The sequence below is a fragment of the Macaca nemestrina genome, chromosome 14, assembly GCF_043159975.1.
Source record: "Macaca nemestrina isolate mMacNem1 chromosome 14, mMacNem.hap1, whole genome shotgun sequence".
NCBI classification, from domain to species: Eukaryota; Metazoa; Chordata; class Mammalia; order Primates; family Cercopithecidae; genus Macaca; species Macaca nemestrina.
Genome location: NC_092138.1, coordinates 117,366,435 through 117,385,449, shown reverse-complemented (window position 1 = coordinate 117,385,449; position 19,015 = coordinate 117,366,435). Strand labels below are relative to the sequence as shown.

General features: G+C 56.5%; 1 protein-coding gene across 9 annotated transcripts in view; it reads left to right on the top strand.

Annotated features, from left to right (window-relative positions):
• LOC105472048 (coiled-coil domain containing 187) overlaps window positions 1-19,015 on the top strand; it is a 51,862-nt gene that overhangs the window by 18,698 nt on the left and 14,149 nt on the right. For 5 of the 9 annotated variants that reach the window (XM_071078617.1, XM_071078616.1, XM_071078611.1 and 2 more), the window contains exons 10-17: window positions 1,747-1,859; window positions 6,454-6,530; window positions 6,872-6,979; window positions 8,140-8,264; window positions 8,398-8,489; window positions 14,600-14,676; window positions 15,207-15,340; window positions 16,963-17,080. In XM_071078617.1, the coding sequence (XP_070934718.1) occupies window positions 1,747-1,859; window positions 6,454-6,530; window positions 6,872-6,979; window positions 8,140-8,264; window positions 8,398-8,489; window positions 14,600-14,676; window positions 15,207-15,340; window positions 16,963-17,080 (844 nt within the window). The remainder of the gene's footprint in view (window positions 1-1,746; window positions 1,860-6,453; window positions 6,531-6,871; window positions 6,980-8,139; window positions 8,265-8,397; window positions 8,490-14,599; window positions 14,677-15,206; window positions 15,341-16,962; window positions 17,081-19,015) is intronic. The other 4 variants (XM_071078612.1, XM_071078615.1, XM_071078613.1 and 1 more) reach the window with 4 other exon arrangements.

Sequence of the window (19,015 nt, the reverse complement as noted above, 5' to 3'; positions counted from 1 at the left end):
GGCCAGGCACTGGGCTGTGCCCTCCACCTCCACAGCCCTGCCGAGGCGGCAGAGACACAGCAGGAGGCAGAATCATATTCATGAACCGTGGCCCGGAGGGACCCGGGTTTGTGGAGAGCAGGGATTAGGGAGAGGCTCAGAGGCTCGCTGGGCCCTCCCAAGGCTTCCGCCCCTGCTCCAGCAACCAGGAAAGGGGCCCGGCCTGTGTCTTCTGAAACAGCTGTTGCCACTCACCACTTGAGGGGCGGGAGCTTCAGGGCCAGCGCAGGCAGCCTCTGCTGGATCCACCTGCTGCCGCCCTCCTGCATTTCCCACGCCGAGCCTCTCAGGTGCCCCAGATCCTGGCTGCCTCTCAGACTGATTTCTTTGTTTGTTTGTTTTTTGTTTTTGTTTTTTGAGATGGAGTCTTGCTCTGTTGCCCAGGCTGGAGTGCGATGGCTTGATCTCAGCTCACTGCCACCTCTGCCTCCCAGGTTCAAGCGATTCTCCTGCCTCAGCCTCCCCAGCAACTGGGATTACAGGCACCCGCCACCACGCCCAACTAATTTTTGTATTTTTAGTAGAGACGGGTTTTTACCATATTGGCCAGACTGGTCTTGAACTCCTGACCTCGTAATCCTCCCACCTCAGCCTCCCAAAGTGCTGGGATTACAGGTGTGAGCCACTGCTCCGGGCCTCAGACTGATTTCTGAGTTGGGGTGTGAGACAAACACCTGTGGGCCCTGAGGGCTGCTGAGGGAGGGCGTGTCTACCCCCTGCCCGACAACCCCTGGGCCACAGGTATGGGCAGCATCTTCAGCCACTCCAGTGGATTCTGGGTCACTGTGGACCAGGAAGCACAGATGGGGGCCCTGATGAGAAATGCAAAGTGAGGCGAGCTGTGCTCATGGATGCAGGCTCAGCACACGCCCCAGATGCAGGCTCAGCACACGCCCCACCCACAAACCATCTCTCTGTGCACCCCAAAGACCCCTCATCCCAGTAGCGCTGCCTGCCTGTGCCTGGCAGCTCTCCCTCACCACTCAGCCACCTCCAGGGGAAAGGCCAGCGGCTACACCTGGCTCCTGGCTCTGTCAGCCTTGCGTGCTGGCCAGCCTGAGTGGGGGCAGGTGTGTGGGTCCAGCCATGCCTGCCTCCATGGTCACAGCCTGGGTGCTCCCCAGATAGGTTGCCCTGAAGTCTCCAGTGCCAGCCTTGAGCAGAGGGGTGAAGGTCACAGCTGACGTGTGACCCCATTCTGCTCTGGGCCTGGTGGGCAGTGCCCTTAGTAGATGGCAAAGGTGGTCCCGATGACCACGCTGGCTGGGGAGACTCTGACCTTGGCCCTGGGGACCGATGGTGGCCATGGAAGCTGACCGTGCATACCCCTGCTCTCCCTGGGGTCCGAGTACAGAGCCCAGAGCAGCCAGGCTTGGCGCCGGTGCTTACCAGATGTGGGCTGGTAGCCTCGCCTCGGCCCACACCACCATGCTGGGACACATGCTCAGGCCCCACCTGCTCACCCCTGCCTCCCGCTCACCCCTGCCTCCCACTCACCCCTGCTTCCTGGTTCCCAGGCCTCAGGCTCTTCCCCTGCCAGGCTTTTGGCCTTCGGGTCCCATCCTGGGCATACTGTTGGGAGTCTGAGAGCTGCTCCAGGCCACAGGAGCCCAGCTTCCTGCTCAACAAGGGCTGTCCCCCAGATCTCCCTGCCTCCTGTCTCCTCCACGGTCCTGGCCCTGCCATGCGTGTGCCTGTGTCTTCCAGCTCACACGCGGGCCCAGCCATGCTGCACCCTATCTGGGGCTCCCTACGACTGGAGGAGATGCCGTCGGCTGGAGGGGCAGACTCTGTGGCGCCCTGGACCCCCCAGAGCTGCGGTAAGGGCGACCCTGCAGACAGGCCCTGGGCTGGCTGGTCGGGTGGCCAGGGGCATCCGCTGAGAACCCCTTCCACTGCCTAGCACTCGAGCTTGGCCCTGTGGGGTAGAGAAATACTTTTCCACGTGGAGAGCATCCACGCCTCGTTATTAAAGGTTTTGGAGGCTTTCGGGACCCTCTGCGTGCTCTGTGCTCGCCACGCCTGCAGTGATGGGGGCTGGGTGGATGAGACCCACGTGCTTATTTCATGACAGCCGTGCCCCATGCCGCTGTGCTCATCCCACCTCCCAGGGCGCTTCCTTACAGTCCCATCAGCCTGGATTCAACTTTTTTTTCCTGCTACTGAGTCTTTTCATCCTGGGTTTCCAACAAGCAGTGCCCACTGCCTGGTGCCCAAGGGACCCAGCAGTTGCTGAAGCCCTGGGCTTGAGGCCCTCGTGCTGGCATGGGCTGCGCTGTGGGACCCTCCTGGCGGGTGGGCTTGGCAGGGCAGCTGGAGGGGCTGGTGCAGCCATGGGAAGTGAGTATGGACTCAGAAGGTGGGGGACCCTTTTCGCTGCTTCGTCGTTGTCTGTTGGTTTTCTTCAGAAGAACAGGTTTTGAGCATTGGAGTAAAACATGTTCATGTCTAGCTGGGGGAGAGATGGTGGGAGGGTGCATTCTGAGTGAATGGGGGCTACCCCTGGACCACCATCCCAGAGCAGCCCCAGATACATCCTGCACCCTCCTCGGCTGGCAGCGGGGAGTTCTGAGGAAGGTTCCTGCCCCAGGGCCAGTGCCGGGGGCAGGGAGGAGGGTTTCAGTCCTGGGATGTGGATGCCACGGGCTGGGTTCAAAGCCTTGAGCTGGAGCCCTCCTGGAGGCTGCTTCCCGGTTGGTGAGGGGCTCATCGGGTCCTCCCCAACTGACAGCATCCTCCCAGGGCCCTGGAGCCATACCTGGCAGCTTGAGGGAAGCTGTTCTCTGTGGACCAGCAGAGAGGGTCCTGTGTGTTTGTGCACATGCATGTGTGTGTGCATGCTTGTATGTGTGTGGAGGAGAGGGCCTGTCAGGCTCACACCTGGAGCCCTCTGAGGGAGGAAGGGTCTGCGTCTTCCCCACTCCGGCCCCTCCCCTGGGAGACTCTCCCAGTCTCCAGGACATGGGAGCCTCTGCAGCCCTGGTATGCACCTGCCCCTTCCTTCCACACACACCCTCTGAGTATTACTGCCTGCCTGGCACTGAGGGAGCAGGCCCCGGCCCTTACAGTGCCTGTGTTTCAGGGAAAGTGGACAGTAAGAAGACAAGCAAGGGAGGATACACAGCGGATGGGATCTGAGGCATGAGGCCAAGGGGAGAATTCAACAGGAAGGGGCAGACAGCTCATGTGCTGGGGGGCGTTCAGAGTTAGGAAGGCCCCTGCAGGCCTCTGGCCTTGGTTGTTTATGCTGTTGTAACAGAATCCCAGAGACCGGATGATTTATAATGACCAGAAATGTATTGGCTCACAGTTCTGGAGGCTGGGAAGTCCAAGAACAAGATGCTGGCGTCTGGCAAGGGCCTTCTTGCAGCATGAACACAGAGAGGAAGGCAGGGGGGCGAGGGGGGTGGGATTCCCCCTTTTATAACAAACCTCCGCCCACAATGATGGCATTCATCCATTCACAAGGTTGGAACCCTCATGACTGAATCATCTCGTGGCTGAATAGCCGCCTCATGGCTGAATTGCCTTGCATTTCAACATGAGGAGGGACAAGCGTTCAAACCATAGCACCACCTTTCCTATCCCCAGAAAGTGCAGCCCAGGGAGGTGCAGCGAGCTTCCCAGGGTGCCCAGGGATGGGCTGGGATGGGGCTCTGTTCTCCCACTGCCGGATTTGCTGACTTCCCACTTCCTGAAGGCTGGATGGGCAGGGGCTAGCCGATGTGAGTCATGGACAGTTCCAATGGCCGCAGGACAGCCGCCTCTTGGCCGGGATCTCCCAAGGGGGTTGAGGTCAGAGTCAGGCTCTGCCTTCTCCTTAGAAAGGGCAGCCTGAAGGGGCAGTTTTTACCCCATACCTCATTCACCATCCTATGGGCGGAAGGTGCAGTAGCCCCAGGGGTATAGGCAACAGGAGTCTATTGGGTCTAGCTTTTATGACTGGAGGCAGCACTGTCTGGGAGAATCTTCTAGACATAAACACCTACACCAGAGCTGTCCAGTGGAACCTTCTAGACTCAAACACCCAGACCAGAGCTGTGCAGTGGAATCTTCTAGACTGAAACATGTAGACTAGCTCTGTCCAATGGAACCTTCTAGACTTAAACAGACCTGAGTTGTCCAATGGAACCTTCTAGATTTAAACACCTAGACCAGAACTGTCCAATAGAAGCTTCTAGACTTAAACACGTAGACTCGCTCCATCCAGTGGAACTTTCTAGACTTAAACACATACACCACACTGTCCACTAGAAACCTTCTGCAATGAGGGAAATGTTCCAGATTCTGAGTTGTCCAATATGGTAGCCACCAGTCACATGTGGCCGTCAAGCCACGAAAATGTGGCTAGTGTGACTGAAGAGTGGCACTTTACGTTTTATTTTTTGTGAATTTAAGTTTAAATGTAAATGGCGGGTGTGGCTGCCAGCCGCCATGTTGGACAGCAGGGCCCTGGCTCTCAAACTCCACAGCCCCCACCGAGGGCATGGGTCCTGTCAGCCTCATTCTGGTTTGAGGCTGTGACTCCCCAGGACCCAAGCCACATGACTGAGAATGTAGCTAGTTAACATCATCACCACCAGCAGTGACGGCAGCTGCTGTGTGCCAAGATCTGTCAAACTGTCCCATTGCATCTTCACAGCTACCAGGGACTTTGGGGTGGCACATGGAGCTAGACTTTTTGGGGCTCTCACCCATTCTAGAGGAGTCAGGGCACTCACTGGGGTGACTCCTGCAGTCTCTGTCCAGCCAGGGCCATGCCCAGCTCGGGGACGGCTCGCTTTCTCCTGGGTCACTGCTCAGAGCTCAGGAACAAACACAGCTCACGTCCCGCCATGTCCCCTGAACTGTTGGGTGCTGATGTGGCCGGTGATGACCAGGACTCCCCCTCCTCAGGCCACAGCTGGGAGATCTTGGGGGCCGCGGGACTGTGGGGCTCGCAGGAGCCGGAGGGGCATTTGGTGGGTCTGGGGCCCCTTCGCTGGCTTCAGCCTCTCTCAGGGCCATGAGACAAAAGCAAAGGATGGTTTCTCCCCTTGGCGAAAAAGGAATTTCAGCTCAGAACAGATGCCTGAACCAAAACCAAGAAGTGTAAGAGTGTCTCCACTTTCCATCATCACCAGTTAGATGGGGCCACAGGGGTGACCGCGAATGCTCAGTGCACGCCATGTGGCCGGCGCCCCTGCTGCTCGCCCTGTCTCGGTGCTTTGGGGCGTCCTCTGCTGCTGTGGAAACGCCCAGAGACCGGCTGAGCTGTGTGGTTCACGGCTGAGCTGCTCCGTTCCGGGAATGCGAGCAGTCCACTGGAGGAGCCGCCGGTCTTGGGGCAGTCGGAGTGGGGATCCTGGTCTTGGCTCCGTCCGTACACTAGGCGACAGTGACTGGGGCACTCATCGAGAGCCGTCACGAGGCCCCACCATCTGCAGACCCCATTGCCTGCAGCGCCTCCTGGTGGCAGCCTCCGTGGGGCCAGGAGCTCCAACAGCGTGCAGAGTCAGAGCTGGGACTCGGGGCCACCAAGGAGAAAGAGAAGCCCCCTCCGCTGCTACTGGGAACTTCACTATCCAAGGAGGGGGCTGACGTTTTCATGCCCACGCTCTGGACCAATCCCAGAAATTCCAAGGAGAGCCCAGGACTTGTGCCAGTGCTTACATCAGCACCCACCCACCCCCTCAGCACCCACCCACCCCCTCAGCACTCGCCCACCCCGTCACCACCCACCCACCACCTCAGCACCTACCCCCCCGAGAGCACCCACCCACCCTGTCTGTACCCACTTACCCCCTCAGCACCCACCCACTCTGTCAGCACCCACCCACCCCGTTCACACCCACCCTGTCATCACCCTCCCACCCTGTCCACACCGTCAGCAGCAGCTTGTACCTGCTGAGTGCACAGCCAGCCTGTACCAAACCATCTCCTTGGACCCTCGCACAAGGGAAGGAGGAACCTCTGTGTCCCCACTGGGCTCTGACTGACAAGTGATTTGTTCAAGGTCACATGGCAAATGCTTGATGGACCCGGTCTGTCTGGGGGCAAAGCCCATATGCTGGGCCTGGGCCTCCGCCCTCCCCACAGACTCCTGCCATCCATCCGGGCGTTGGTCCTGGCCGGGGTCAGGCAGAGCCAGCCTTAGCGGGGACGAGCAGATGCAGCGGGTCTCTGTGTCCTTCCATGGGGCTGCAGCCCTCCCAGCCCTTCCTCGACATGCAGGGCAGGGGCTGCTCTTGATGGAGTTGATGCCAGCTGGGCTCAGGAGTCAGGCCGCCTTCACGCCTGGCCTCCATGCCTCAGTTTCCCCGCAGGTGCAGAGGCTGTGTTAACCCGCTGTGCCATGGTGCGCCGAGGCAGCGGCGAGGGGAGGCCTGGAGAGTGGCCTGGGCCACTCAGCTGCCCCCCTCCATTGTTCCACAGGTCAGCAGGAGGACCCGTGTGCGAGACACCTTCCCAACACCCAGCGGAAGACCTCCAGCTTTCTGGATTCTCTGAAGGTTTGCCCCAGGCCGACGACAGCTGGGTCCCCTTTCTGCTGGGTGGTGAGCCGGGGGCAGCCTCTGTCTCCCAGAGGCCAAGTGGAAGAGGCTCTAATGCACAGACTATAGAATTTAGAAACACGGTGGCCGGGTGAGAGGGAGGGGACCATGCAGGTGGCAGGAACAGACGGAGGGGCTTCCCGGGCTGATGGGGAAGCCCCTGGCAGGGAGAGAAAGTTGGTGGGCTGGAGGGAGGGGTCCTGCCCAGACATAGGATTCCTCGGGGTCACCCCCGAGGAAGGGGCCCACCCTCCCTGGCTGGGGGCAGCAGGAACCGTGAGCTTGGGTTCTCCCTGCAGCTGGACCAGCAGAAGCGGGCATTGGCCCTCCTGCGGCGGCGGGCAGAGCTGGAGGCCTGGGAGACGCAGCAGACTCTGGATGGGCTGCTCTTCAGGAGGCAGCTGGAGGTAGCGGCCGCTTGCCACGGGGGGAGCCCCTGTCTCTGCAGGAGGTTGGGTGGGAAGGTCAGTCACACTGGGAAGGAATATGGAGACTTCCACGGGAACAGTGGGCACCCCTCGCCGAGAGGAAGCGAGCCAGAGGCTGCAGCTCCCTTTGAAGCAGTCTCTGTGCAGAAACAGGAGGTTTCGGCCACTTGTGTCCTGGGGGCGCCGGCACTGGGGGTGCCTCAGCGGGAACCAGATCTGGGTCACAGATGGCCATTGGGGCCTCCCACCTGTCCGTGTCCCAGGCTTGGTAGGCCCCTGAGCCCTGGGCTCTCCATGGGCGCCTACGACCCAACGCGCGTGTGGTGCTTACACCCCAGGCAGGTCTCTGGCCAGAAGGGAAGGGGCTTAGCGTCTCCTGAGCCGCCTCTGCACGGCCGTCCTGCGCCAATAGTGTCCCCTCCGATGGGCAGCTCTCGCTGTCCGGGGTGGTTCAGCACCTGCCCCATGAGGTGACAATGTCACCCAGGCCTAGGAACGGTGACCCTGGCAGGGCATTGACCGGGCGGCTGACAGCTATGACCTGGCTGGAAGAGATAACCTTCTGGGAGGTGGACCTGTCTTCTGTGTTTGGTTCAGGGGCCGATGGCGGGAAGTACATCCACGGTACATGTTGGGGGGCATCTCCAGGAGAGTGATGGAAGTGTGTGCATGCACGTGTGTGTGTGTGTGTGTGTGCACGTGTGGGAGTACACATACAGGCGGCCTCAGACCCACAGCAGCACTGACACCCTGCCCCGCATGCCTGCCTGTTCTCTCCCTGCTCCCGGCATCACAGGCTTTGCTCCCCTCCTGTGCCTGTCCTCCCAGCACCCCCAGCCGGGACCGGAGCTGGGGCTTCCTTCCCACCCATCTCTGTGCAGCGGGCCCCCCAGCTCCCACACCCTCCAGCCCTGGCTGGGCACCAGCCACCCCTGCTTCCCTGCAGTGGCCTCTCCGGGAGGCAGGAGGGGACCGTCAGCCCCGCTGGCAAGATGGACAGAGAGGCCCCTGAGGTTGGAGACTTGCCCAGCTTCAGGCTCCTCCTTGGGACCGGGCTTGGCCTGACCGTCCTGACCCAATGCCCGCCGTTGTGGAGCCGCCTCCTGCGTTCTCCACAACACGCCTCCCACTCCTCATAGCAGCTGATGGAGAGACACTCGACCCAGACCGGGCCAGAGGAGGCGTTGAAGCTGGAGCAGCCTCCAATTTGCAAGGACCAAGAGCCGACCACAGCCTCTCAGAGCACAGGGACGGCCACACCCAGGTGAGGCCGGGGTCTGGGGTTGGCCACCCCCTCCCAACGTGGAAATGCAGATTGGGGAGTCTCTGGGCACAGGTAGTGGGGCGGGCACTGCGGGCGCTGGTGCCAAGTCTCCTGGGCGTGTCCTCACCTGTAGGTCACACCCGCCTCTGGACACAGATGCTGCCACATCCTCCCAGGGTCCCGAGGACAGACCAGAGAGTGTGGTGGCCAAGCCAGCCTCTGCAGGTGACAGTGTCTTCAAAACCCCACCCAGGCCTGAAGGCAGGCAGAGCCCTCAGCCAGTGTGAACCCAAAAGGGGGGAACCGAGGCAGGTACACAGCAAGGAGGCCCAGAGGGCTACAGTGGCTGCCCAAGGCCATGCAGAGTGGAGCTGGGTTCCGTAGTCAGGTCTGTCTGACTCCAGCACTCAGTGACTGACCCTTGGGCAGCCCTAGCCCCTGGCATCCCTTGAGCCCGGGGAACTGGGTTAGACAGCTGGCGGACACTGTCTCCACCCACCCAGCCCGGGGGAGCTGTGTCAGGATCTCAGCAGGAAAGCTTCCCTAGAGCTGGGGGACCAGCCTGACCGGAAGGGAGGTCCGCAGCCCAGGGAGGGTGAGTGTGGCACCTCGGTCCTCCGGGGCTTCCGCCAGGTGATTGAGCACAGGCTGCTGTTGGCCTTGCTCTGGGACAGAGGGTCTCAGCTCCTCTGAGCTGGCGTGACCCCCAGGCTGGCCTCCAGGTGGCTGCCATCTCCTGGAAGCCTGGGTACAACCTGTCTCGGTGTCTTCGGGAACAGGAACCCTTCCCTGGTTCCAGGCCTGCTGATACGCCCACTTCTATTCCTTTGAGTGGCTTTCCCTGGTGGGAAAGGTCTCTGCACAGCCTCCCCAGCGCGGGCTGTGCAGAAAAGCTGGTCCAGACTCCCCTCCCGTGTGATGTGTGTCAGCAAATAAGGAAGGGTCTGCGTGCACGTTGTAGGGATGGCGCGGCGAGACCACCACAAGGTGATTTTTTTTTTTTTTTTTTTTTTTTTTTTTGAGACGGAGTCTCGCTCTGTCTCCCAGGCTGGAGTGCAGTGGCCGGATCTCAGCTCACTGCAAGCTCTGCCTCCCGGGTCCACGCCATTCTCCTGCCTCAGCCGCACAAGGTGATTTTAGCCCTCAGTATGATCATGGCAGATGCAGTGACTTCCCAGCTGGCCACAGTCGCCCCATCTCCAGGCTTGGCACCTGCTGCGTATTCCTAGTTTAACTTCATTGTGTTCACAAAACACATTCGTGTGGACCTCATAATGTCCAGACTCGGGTTTTAGCTGGAATATGGTCTACATCAGTGGGTGCTCCTTTAAAACAATGTCTGTTCTGTTGTTGCTGGGGGGAGCGTCCTGCAGTATCACTTAGATCAAGTTGGTGGATCGTGCTCTTCAAATCTACTGCATCTTGGTGGATTTTCTGCCTAACATTCCTATCGATGAGTAAGAGATGGGTGTTGAAATATCACATTGCGATTTGCCGAGTTCTCCTTGCAGTTCTAACAGGTTTCACTTCACGTATTCTGAAGCTCTGACATCAGGCCCATAAACACTCGGGATTATTATGCGCTTTTGATGAACTGACCCCTCTGTCATTATGCAATAATCCTCTTACCCGCAGCAGTATCCTTCACTTCAAAGGCTACTTTGTCTGATATTAATACAGCCACTCCAGCTCTCCTTCAACTAGTGTTTCGCGGTATCTCCATTGTCATCCTTTTACTTTCCATTTATTTGCATCTTTGTGTTTCAAGTGTGTTTCTTACAGGCAGCATAGAGTTGGATCTTGCTTTAAAAAAATCAGTCTGGTAATCTCTGCGTTTTAATTGGGGTGCTTACACTATTCACATTGAACGTGATGACGGATGCAGTTAGGTTTTCACCTGGTTATTCTTCTTTTGTTCTATCTGTCCCTTTATTTTCTTCTTCCACTTACTATCTGCCTCCCTTTGGATTAAGCAATGTTTTTTATTATTCCATTTTATCTCCATTGTTGGCTCAGGAGCTGTAACTCTGTAATTTTAGTGGCTGCTTTAGGATTTATGATAGTATACACAGTCGACCACTTCACTTATAGTACAAGGCCAGTTCTTCTTTCCTGGTCATTAGGTTGTTGTTGTCATGAATTTTATTTTAAATGTTTTGTTCGTTTTTTGAGATGGGGGTCTCACTGTGTCACCCACGCTGGAGTGCAGTGGTGAGATCTCGGCTCACTGCAACCTCTGCCTTCTGTGCTCAAGCAATCCTCCTTCCTTAGCCTCCCAAGTCGCTGGGACCTCAGGCATGCACCATCACCCCAAGCTAATTTTTTTTTTTTTGAGATAGAGTTTTGCTCTTGTTGCCCAGGCTGGAGTGCAATGGTGCAATCTCCACCTCACAGGTTCAAGCGATTCTCCTGCCTCAGCCTCCTGAGTAGCTGGGATTACAGGTACACTCCATCATGCCTGGCTAATTTTTGTATTTTTAGTAGAGACAGGATTTCACTATGTTGGCTAGGCTGGTCTCGAACTCCTGACCTCAGGTGATCCACCTGCCTCAATCTCCCAAAGTGCTGGGATTACAGGCGTGAGCCACCATGCCCAGCCATTTTTGTATTTTTTATAGAGATGGGGTTTTGCCATATTACCTAGGCTTATTTTAAATGTTTTATAAACTCTGCAATACATTGTTATCATTTTGTTTAAACAGCCAATTATCTTGTTAAAAGTTTTAAATGATGTATGTGTTTATATTTCCATCTGCACATAGTCGTCATTTTGCCATTTCTGGTGCTCTCCATTGCTTCGGGTAGATGTAGATTTCTAACCGGCATCCTTTTCCTTCTGCTGGAAGGACTTCCCTTAGTATTTCTGGTGGTGCGTGTCTGCTGGTGTCTTTAGCTTTCGGATGTCTGAAGACACCTTCATCTCATCTCCATTTCTGACGTACTCTTTCCTGGACATAGAATGCTAGATGTGGTCTTTCCCTTTCAGTACTTCGAAGACATTGCTCCATTGTCTTCTTGCTTGCATTGTTTGTGACAAGAAATCGATTGCCATTCTTCTTGGTTCATCGGTACATTACCGCGTCTTTGTTTCTCTGGCTGCTTTTAAGGCTTTCTCGGTCAGGTGCGGTGGCTCACGCCTGTAATCCCAGCACTTTGGGAGGCTGAGGCAGGTGGATTGCGAGGTCAGGAGATCAAGACCATCCTGGCTAACACAGTGAAACCCCATCTCTACTAAAAATACAAAAAAATTTAGCCAGGCATGGTGGTGGGCACCTGTAGTCCCAGCTACTCGGAGGCTGAGGCAGGAGAATGGTGTGAACCCGGGAGGCGGAGCTTGCAGTGAGCTGAGATCCGGCCACTGCACTCCAGCCTGGGCGACAGAGCGAGACTCCCTCTCAAAAAAAAAAAAAAAAAAAAAAAAACTTTCTCCTTGTTACTGGTTTTGAGCTATTTTATTATGATGTCTTTTGTTGTAGTTTTTCATGTTTTCTTTTTTTGAAAAAATGGACTCCATTTTTTTTGAAAATTTTTGGAAAATATAGACTCCAAGTCCATATTTCTTGTCCTTGGAGTTTGTTGAGATTCTTGGACCTGTGGATTTTTCATTTTCTTCATATTTGGAAATCGTTTAGCTGCTATTTGTTCAAATATCTTTTTGCTCCTCTTTCTCTCACATCTCATTCAGGGACTCCAATTACCCATCTATTAGGCCACTTGAAGTTGTGATCTTACTGAAGCTCTTTGTATTATTTTATTCTTTTTCCCTCCCTTTTTCCTTTTGGATCGTTTCTATTGCTATTATCTTCCAATTCGTTCATCTCTCCTTCTGCAGTATCTAGTCTGCCCTTCATCCCATCTGGTGTATTTTTCATCTCAAGTGTTTTAATTTTCTTTCTTTTTTTTTTTTCCTTTTTTTTGAGACAGAGTCTCACTCTGTCACTCTGTCGCCCAGGCTGGAGTGCAGTGGTGCGATCTCGGCTCACTGCAAGCTCCGTCTCCTGGGTTCACGCCATTCTCCTACCTCAGCCTCCCGAGTAGCTGGAACTACAGGCACCCGCCACCACACCCGGCTAATTTTTTTGTATTTTTAGTAGAGATGGGATTTCACTGTGTTAGCCAGGATGGTCTTGATCTCCTGACCTCGTGATCCGCCCGCCTTGACCCCCCATAGTGCTGGGATTACAGGCGTGAGCCACTGCGCTTGGCCAAGCGTTTTAATTTTCATCAGAATGTGTATTCCATTTGGATCTTTTGGTTTTATATCCTCTGTGGCTCTACGAAACATCTTAAACATATGGGATACAGTTATGAAACTGTTAATGTCCTTCTCTGCCAATCCTCACACCCATGTTGAGCCTGGGTTAGGGTTAATAAATTATCCTGCTCACCATGGGTTGTATTTTCTGGTTTCTTTGCATATCTTCCGGACATTGTGAATTTTACCTTGCTGAGTGCTAGATATTTTTGTATTCTTGTAAACATGCCTTTTTTTTTTTTTTCCTTTTGAGACAGAGTCTCACTCTGTCACCAGGCTGGAGTGCAATGGTGCAATCTCAGTTCACTGCAACCTCCACCTCCCAGGTTCAAGCAATTCACCTGCCTCAGCCTCCCAAGTAGCTGGGAATACAGGCGCCCGTCACCATGCCCAGCTAATTTTTTGTATTTTAGTAGAGACGGGGTTTCACCATGTTGGCCAGGATGGTCTCCATCTCCCGACCTCATGATCCGCCCACCTTAGACTCCCAAAGTGCTGGGATTCCAGGTGTGAGCCACCACACGGGCCCCTATAAACATTCTTAAGCTTTCTTTTGGACTGCAGTCATTTGGAAGTAATTTGATCCTTTCAGACTTTGCCTTAATAGTGCGTTAAGGCTCGGCACAGTGGCTCACGCCTGTAATCCCAGCACTTTCGGAGGCCGAGGCGGGCGGATCACGAGGTCAGGAGATCGAGACCATCCTGGCTAACACAGTGAAACCCCGTCTCTACTAAAAAATACAAAAAACTAGCCGGGCGAGGTGGCGAGCACCTGTAGTCCCAGCTACTCGGGAGGCTGAGGCAGGAGAATGGTGTGAACCCGGGAGGCGGAGCTTGCAGTGAGCTGAGATCCGGCCACTGCACTCCAGCCTGGGCGACAGAGCGAGACTCCGTCTCAAAAAAAAAAAAAAAAAAAAAAAATAGTGCGTTAATAGCTGAGCGTCAATGCTCAGCCTGGGGCTAATCATTTCCAACAGTCAGGGCAAGAAAGTTCTGTGTACACTGCCTGCCCAGTGACCTGGGAGAGTGCTGAGGTCCTCCAGCCTGGCTACTGGAAACAGGTGTCATTCCCAGGCTTCCAGTCCCCTGGAATGCTTCTGTCCCAGCATCTGGTAGCTTCTTGACATGCATTCATCCATCAGTTCTCTACTGAATACTCCAGGAGGACGCTTCATACATCTCAGAGGTCCTCTCTCTGTGCAACTCTCTCCTCTCTGACACTCTGCCCCAACAAACTCCAGTTGCCTTGGTCCCCCCGGACTCTGCTGTCTCCTCTACCCAGGCATTCCTCCAGCTCAGCCAGCTTCCCCTCCCTCACCGTAGCCTGGCAACTGTCTCAGGCAGTGAACGGTGAGCGTCGCAAGTCTCACCTCCTTTGTTTTCTGTCTCTCAGGGATCACTGTGCTGTGTTGCCTCATGTCCAGTGCCTGGAAAACTGTTCTTTCATATGTGTGTGTGAAAATATATATATATATATATGTATATACACACACATATCTCTATATAAACACACATATGTGTGTGTATATTTATGTGATTTTTTTAGTTGTTGCAGATGGGATGGTAAAGCCAAAATCCAGTCCTTTCTGCTCTCTTTGTGGGGAGGGAAAGCCCTTAAGGACTTTTAAGTATAGGCTCCTTTTTCCATCACTCAGAAACAGAAGCACGGCCAGCAGCGGTGGGCAGCAGGTCAGCTACTTCAGCTGGGGATCAGGGCTCTGCCGTCACCTGCCAGCTCCTTGGTGCTGGACCTAGAACAGCCCTTCTCCCTCTGTGGGCCTCAGTCTCCCCTCCTGTAGAAGCGGAGCAGCTGGGCTGTCTCCCTGAGCTCCCTCTACCTTTGGTCTGGTCTTTCCCACAATCAGTGGGGTCACACACTAGAACTTCACATCAGGAGACTGCTGGTCCCTTCCCGCGTGGTCTTGTGGATTCTTCGTGAAGCCTTGTGTGTCCGGGATGGGGTGGGGGCACTAAACTGCCCTAGACCTCCTACTTTTATGAGGCCCTCCGGTAGAAATGGCCCCTGACACGGGGCACTTAGACCCCCTACATGACCCAACCATGGTGCTTCCTTCCTCAGAGGTGGGGGGCCCTGACGGAGCCCTCTCCCAGCTGCCCCTGGCCAAGCTCTTCCCTCCAGACAACCCCGCCCACCAGGTAGGTGGAGAGGTCCCCTGGGGGAGGGGCACAACTTCAGGGCCCAGCAAGGCCCTGGTAGTGGGCCCCGGACTCAACTGTCCCTCCACTAAGAAGGGCCAAGGCAGGTTCTGGGTCGGGAGGTTCTTCCGGCCATTGCGTCACGCAGTCTTCCAGCTGACGGCTACTCAAGCCGGTTCCTCCCGCCCTGGGTGACAGAGCGGGGCAGGCATTTCAACAGGGTGCTTTGGGCACGGTTAGCCCCCGCCCAGGTTGTATATCTTAGGGCAGGTGGCCTGGGCTTCCTGGATCAGGGCTGGTGGTGAGGCCGAGATGATGAAGATCCGGCCTGCCCCGCCAGCTCACAGTCGGGGAAGCGGGGGCGGCATGGGAGATGAGCGGGGCGGGCAGTCCTAGAGGGCTTCTCGGAGGCGGTGGCCGATGCCTGGAGCGGTCTAGAAGCTAGGCGGTGACGCGGCCCGCCCTAGTGGAGCCCCGCGAGGCCCGGAAGCGCCGAACCCAGAGCTTTAGGAGCCTTGGGCCGCTTCAAGCCGCAGATGCTGGAGCGGAGCCTGCGGGAGGAGGAGCTGCGAGCACAGCATCAGGCCGCGCTGCTGCACCTGCGAGAGATGGCGCTCCAGGAGAAAACGCTCGCGGAGCTAGCCTGGCTGGAGCATCGGCGAGGGTGAGCGCATGCGCCCAGCGCCGGCCCCGCCCCGCCGCGGCCCCGCCCCTCCCCGCCCTGTCCGGGTCCCTCCCGTGGCCCGACAGCGTTTTGAGAAACTAGGTACTGGTCCAAATAGTAATAGGTGTTTGCTGAAACTTAACTAAGGCAGTAAAGTACTCAATACACAAATTTTAAAAATCCCCCCATCGTCCCAAAGATGACTTCTGAAATCATCTTTGCGCATACTTTTTTGTTTTGTTTTGTTTTGTTTTTTTGAGACCGAGTTTCGCTCTTGTTGCCCTGGTTGGGGTGTAGTGGCGCATGGCGCGATCTAGGCTCACTGCGACCTCCGCCTCCTTCAAGCGATTCTCCTGCCTCAGCCTTCCAAGTAGCTAGGATTACAGGCATGCGCCACCACGCCCGGCTAATTTTGTATTTTTAGTAGAGACGGGGTTTCTCCATGTTTATCAGGCTGGTCTCGAACTCCTGACTTCAGGTGATCCACCCGCCTCCGCCTCTCAAAGAGCCGGGATTACAGGCGTGAGCCACCGCGCCCAGTGCGGATACTCTGTTCTGGGGGGAAACACACATGGCTATTGCCACGTTGCAAATGGGCGGCATGTGCTGTTTTGTAACTTGCGTTTTCAATTTAAATGTCAGGAAAACCTTTCTGTGTGTCTACGTAACCGCTGTAACACACAGGGCGCACTGGCGCACAGACAGGGCTGTAACTCCCTTCGCCTGTCCTGGATCTCTGGGCTTCTAGGCTGTCTCCAGCTTTTTGCCATTATTAATGAAGATAGAGAGGTCATTTCCTTAAGGCAAAATCTCTTTTTTTTTTTTTTTTTTTTTTTTTGAGACGGAGTCTCGCTCTATCGCCCAGGCTGGAGTGCAGTGGCGCGATCTCGGCTCACTGCAAGCTCCGCCTCCCGGGTTTACGCCATTCTCCTGCCTCAGCCTCCCGAGTAGCTGGGACTACAGGCGCCCGCCACCTCGCCCGGCTAGTTTTTTGTATTTTTTAGTAGAGACGGGGTTTCAGTGTGTTAGCCAGGATGGTCTCGATCTCCTGACCTCGTGATCCGCCCGTCTCGGCCTCCCAAAGTGCTGGGATTACAGGCTTGAGCCACCGCGCCCAGCCTAAGGCAAAATCTTAGAAGTGGAATGACCGTGTCAGTGAGAATGCATTTGGAAGCCGCTTGATAATGCCACACTGGTCTCCAGAAAGGTGATTCCAGTTAACATCCTCACCCAGTGTCTGAGCGGGCCAGGCTGAGGGTGTTTATCCCATGATGGGAGCGGGGGTGGATGTGGGTGACCCCCACCTCCTCCCCCCAGAGGACCCACTGGCCTGGGCTGGGTCTTCAGGGTGACAGGGGCTGCTTCTGCCAGCCTTTGTCTCTTTAGACCAAAAGTCCAAAAGTGGCTGTGAGGGGTGGAAGAGTGACAGCCAGGGCTGGGGCCATCTGGCCACCCCAAGGCTGCCGAGCCTGTCCACGCATGGCTGCCTCCTCCCCGGTGCCCGCACCTTGGGAGGGCATTCCAGGTTGATGTGGCCGACCAGGGCTGGCTGTGTCTGTGACTTTCTATATCCACTTGCACGGGCTGTCAAGATTGGCGGTGATGTTGCCATCTCCCCCCAGGTGCCTGGACAGCAAGAGGGACAGAGCTGTGCTGGCCATGCTGGTGGAGAAGCAGCAGCAAGCCCTCAGCAGATTCGAGAAGGAGCAGGTGGGGCCAGCACAGGCCTGGTGGGTCGAGGTGGGCGGCACACAGAGGTGGTCCTGTCGTCATCTTGCCTGGAATCTGAACATTCCCCAGCACCAGAGCTAAAGAATTCCCAAGCCCTTGCCACCCTCCAGGGCCATACAGGACCCTGCAGTACAGAAGGAGTGCCCATGGCCCGAGGGGGCATCACGGCCAGGGTGGAGGGTGGCCCTGTGGCCCTGGCTCCAGGCCAGGCTCAGCCTTTTGCTGGATGTCACCTCGGGCAAGTAGCTCTGTCTCTTGGCGCCTCGGTTTCCTCCTTGGAACCGGAGAAGAATAGTTAGTATCTGTAAGCAGGGGTTTGGGAGAGTTTAGTGCAGCCAGCACTTACCCGGGCAGATGTGCGCCATGTACGACCTCAGAGGACTTTCCCAACCGCTCCGAGCCCAGTTCCCTCATCTGGAAAATGAGGAGAAGCCTGATGTGCGCATGCGTGGGGGCCGTGAGGGTGGTGCAGGTAAATCCCCGGCCTCGCCTGCCAGGGAGGGGTCTCCATCTGTGGCTGCTCTTGCCTTCCTGCCATGGTTGTCACCAGGGCCTGGAGGAAGCCGACCCCCAGGGAGATTCGGTACTGGGCTCACACGTGGAGAGGGGAACAGCTGCCAGAGTCAGGGCTTTGCCTGCGGCAGAGAGGAGCAAGCCTGAGAGCCAGAACGAGGACCCTTGCAGGCCCCCGCCCGGGTCACAGGCTCAAGGGCCCCTCACAGCTCGAGGCCACTGTGCCCGCATCCTCACATCAGTGTCCCCATGCTGTGGGGCAGGGGCTGGCGCTAACACCCTTGGTACAGATAAAGGAACCTGACTGGGTGAGGCGGTTCATGCCTGTAATTCCAGCACTTTGGGAGGCCAAGGTGGGAGGATCACTTGAGCCCAGGAATGTGAGACAGGCCTAGGCAATATAGTAAGACCCCCGTCTCTACAAAAACTAAATCTGCCACTACAGGTGGCCAATGCTTGTAGTCCCAGCTGTTTGGTGGGCTGAGGTGGGAGGATTGCTTGAGCTCGGGAGGTCGAGGCTGCGGTGAGCTGAGATTGCACCACTGCACTCTAGCTTGGGCAACAGAGTGAGACCTTGTTTCAAAAAAAAAAAAAAGAAAGAAAAAAAGAAGCTGAGCTGGGGTGGGGGACTTACTTCACCCAGGACTCTCTGCTGGGAAATGGAGTCAGTGCAGGACCTTATGTTGACTGGAAAGCCTGAGATCCCCACCCCTGCCCTGGACGCCCTGTACATACTGGGACTTGGGGTGTCAGGCGTGGGGCATTCCAGGCGAGGGAGCTGAGGGCGGAGACCCAGGCTATAGACCCATGCACGAGTCCTCTTGGATATGGAGAAACAGGAAAAGGCAGGCACCACAGAGAACCATGTGAGCCCGGGAAACAAAAGGGGCTTAGAAGGGGTCTGCTTGTCATCGAGGGGGCCTGATAGAACAGGCCCTGCCCAGGGAGCCCATGCGGGAGGAGCTGGAGCTGGCCAGGGCCAGGACACCCAGCCATAGGCAGGCTGCATGTCATAGACAGAGACGCCCTGGTGGACGTGGGGTCTGGGACCCCCCAGCGGGGCCGTGGACCAGACACTCGCTTGGTAGAGCCTCAGTTTCCCGTCTCCCTGATGAAGCTGCCATCTCCCAGGGCGGGTGGGCAACGGCCCGTGCCTTTGCTCCATACAAGGTGGTTCCGAGGGTGCGTCCACCGGGGACACTGTGGGGAACAGAGAGAACAGTCGTAAAGGAGGGATGGGGTGGGGGCAGTGCCTGGAGCCTGGAGACAGGGAGGGCGAGGCCCAGTCAACCTGTGCCAGCCCCGCTCGAGCCCCGGGGAATGAATGCCTGTCTCCTTCCTGCCTCCTGCCGCCTGCGGCTGCCTCCTCCACCAAGCCCAGGGAAGCCCAAGGCCATGGGGGTATCCTCGGCCCGGCAGGAGGGGCAGGCA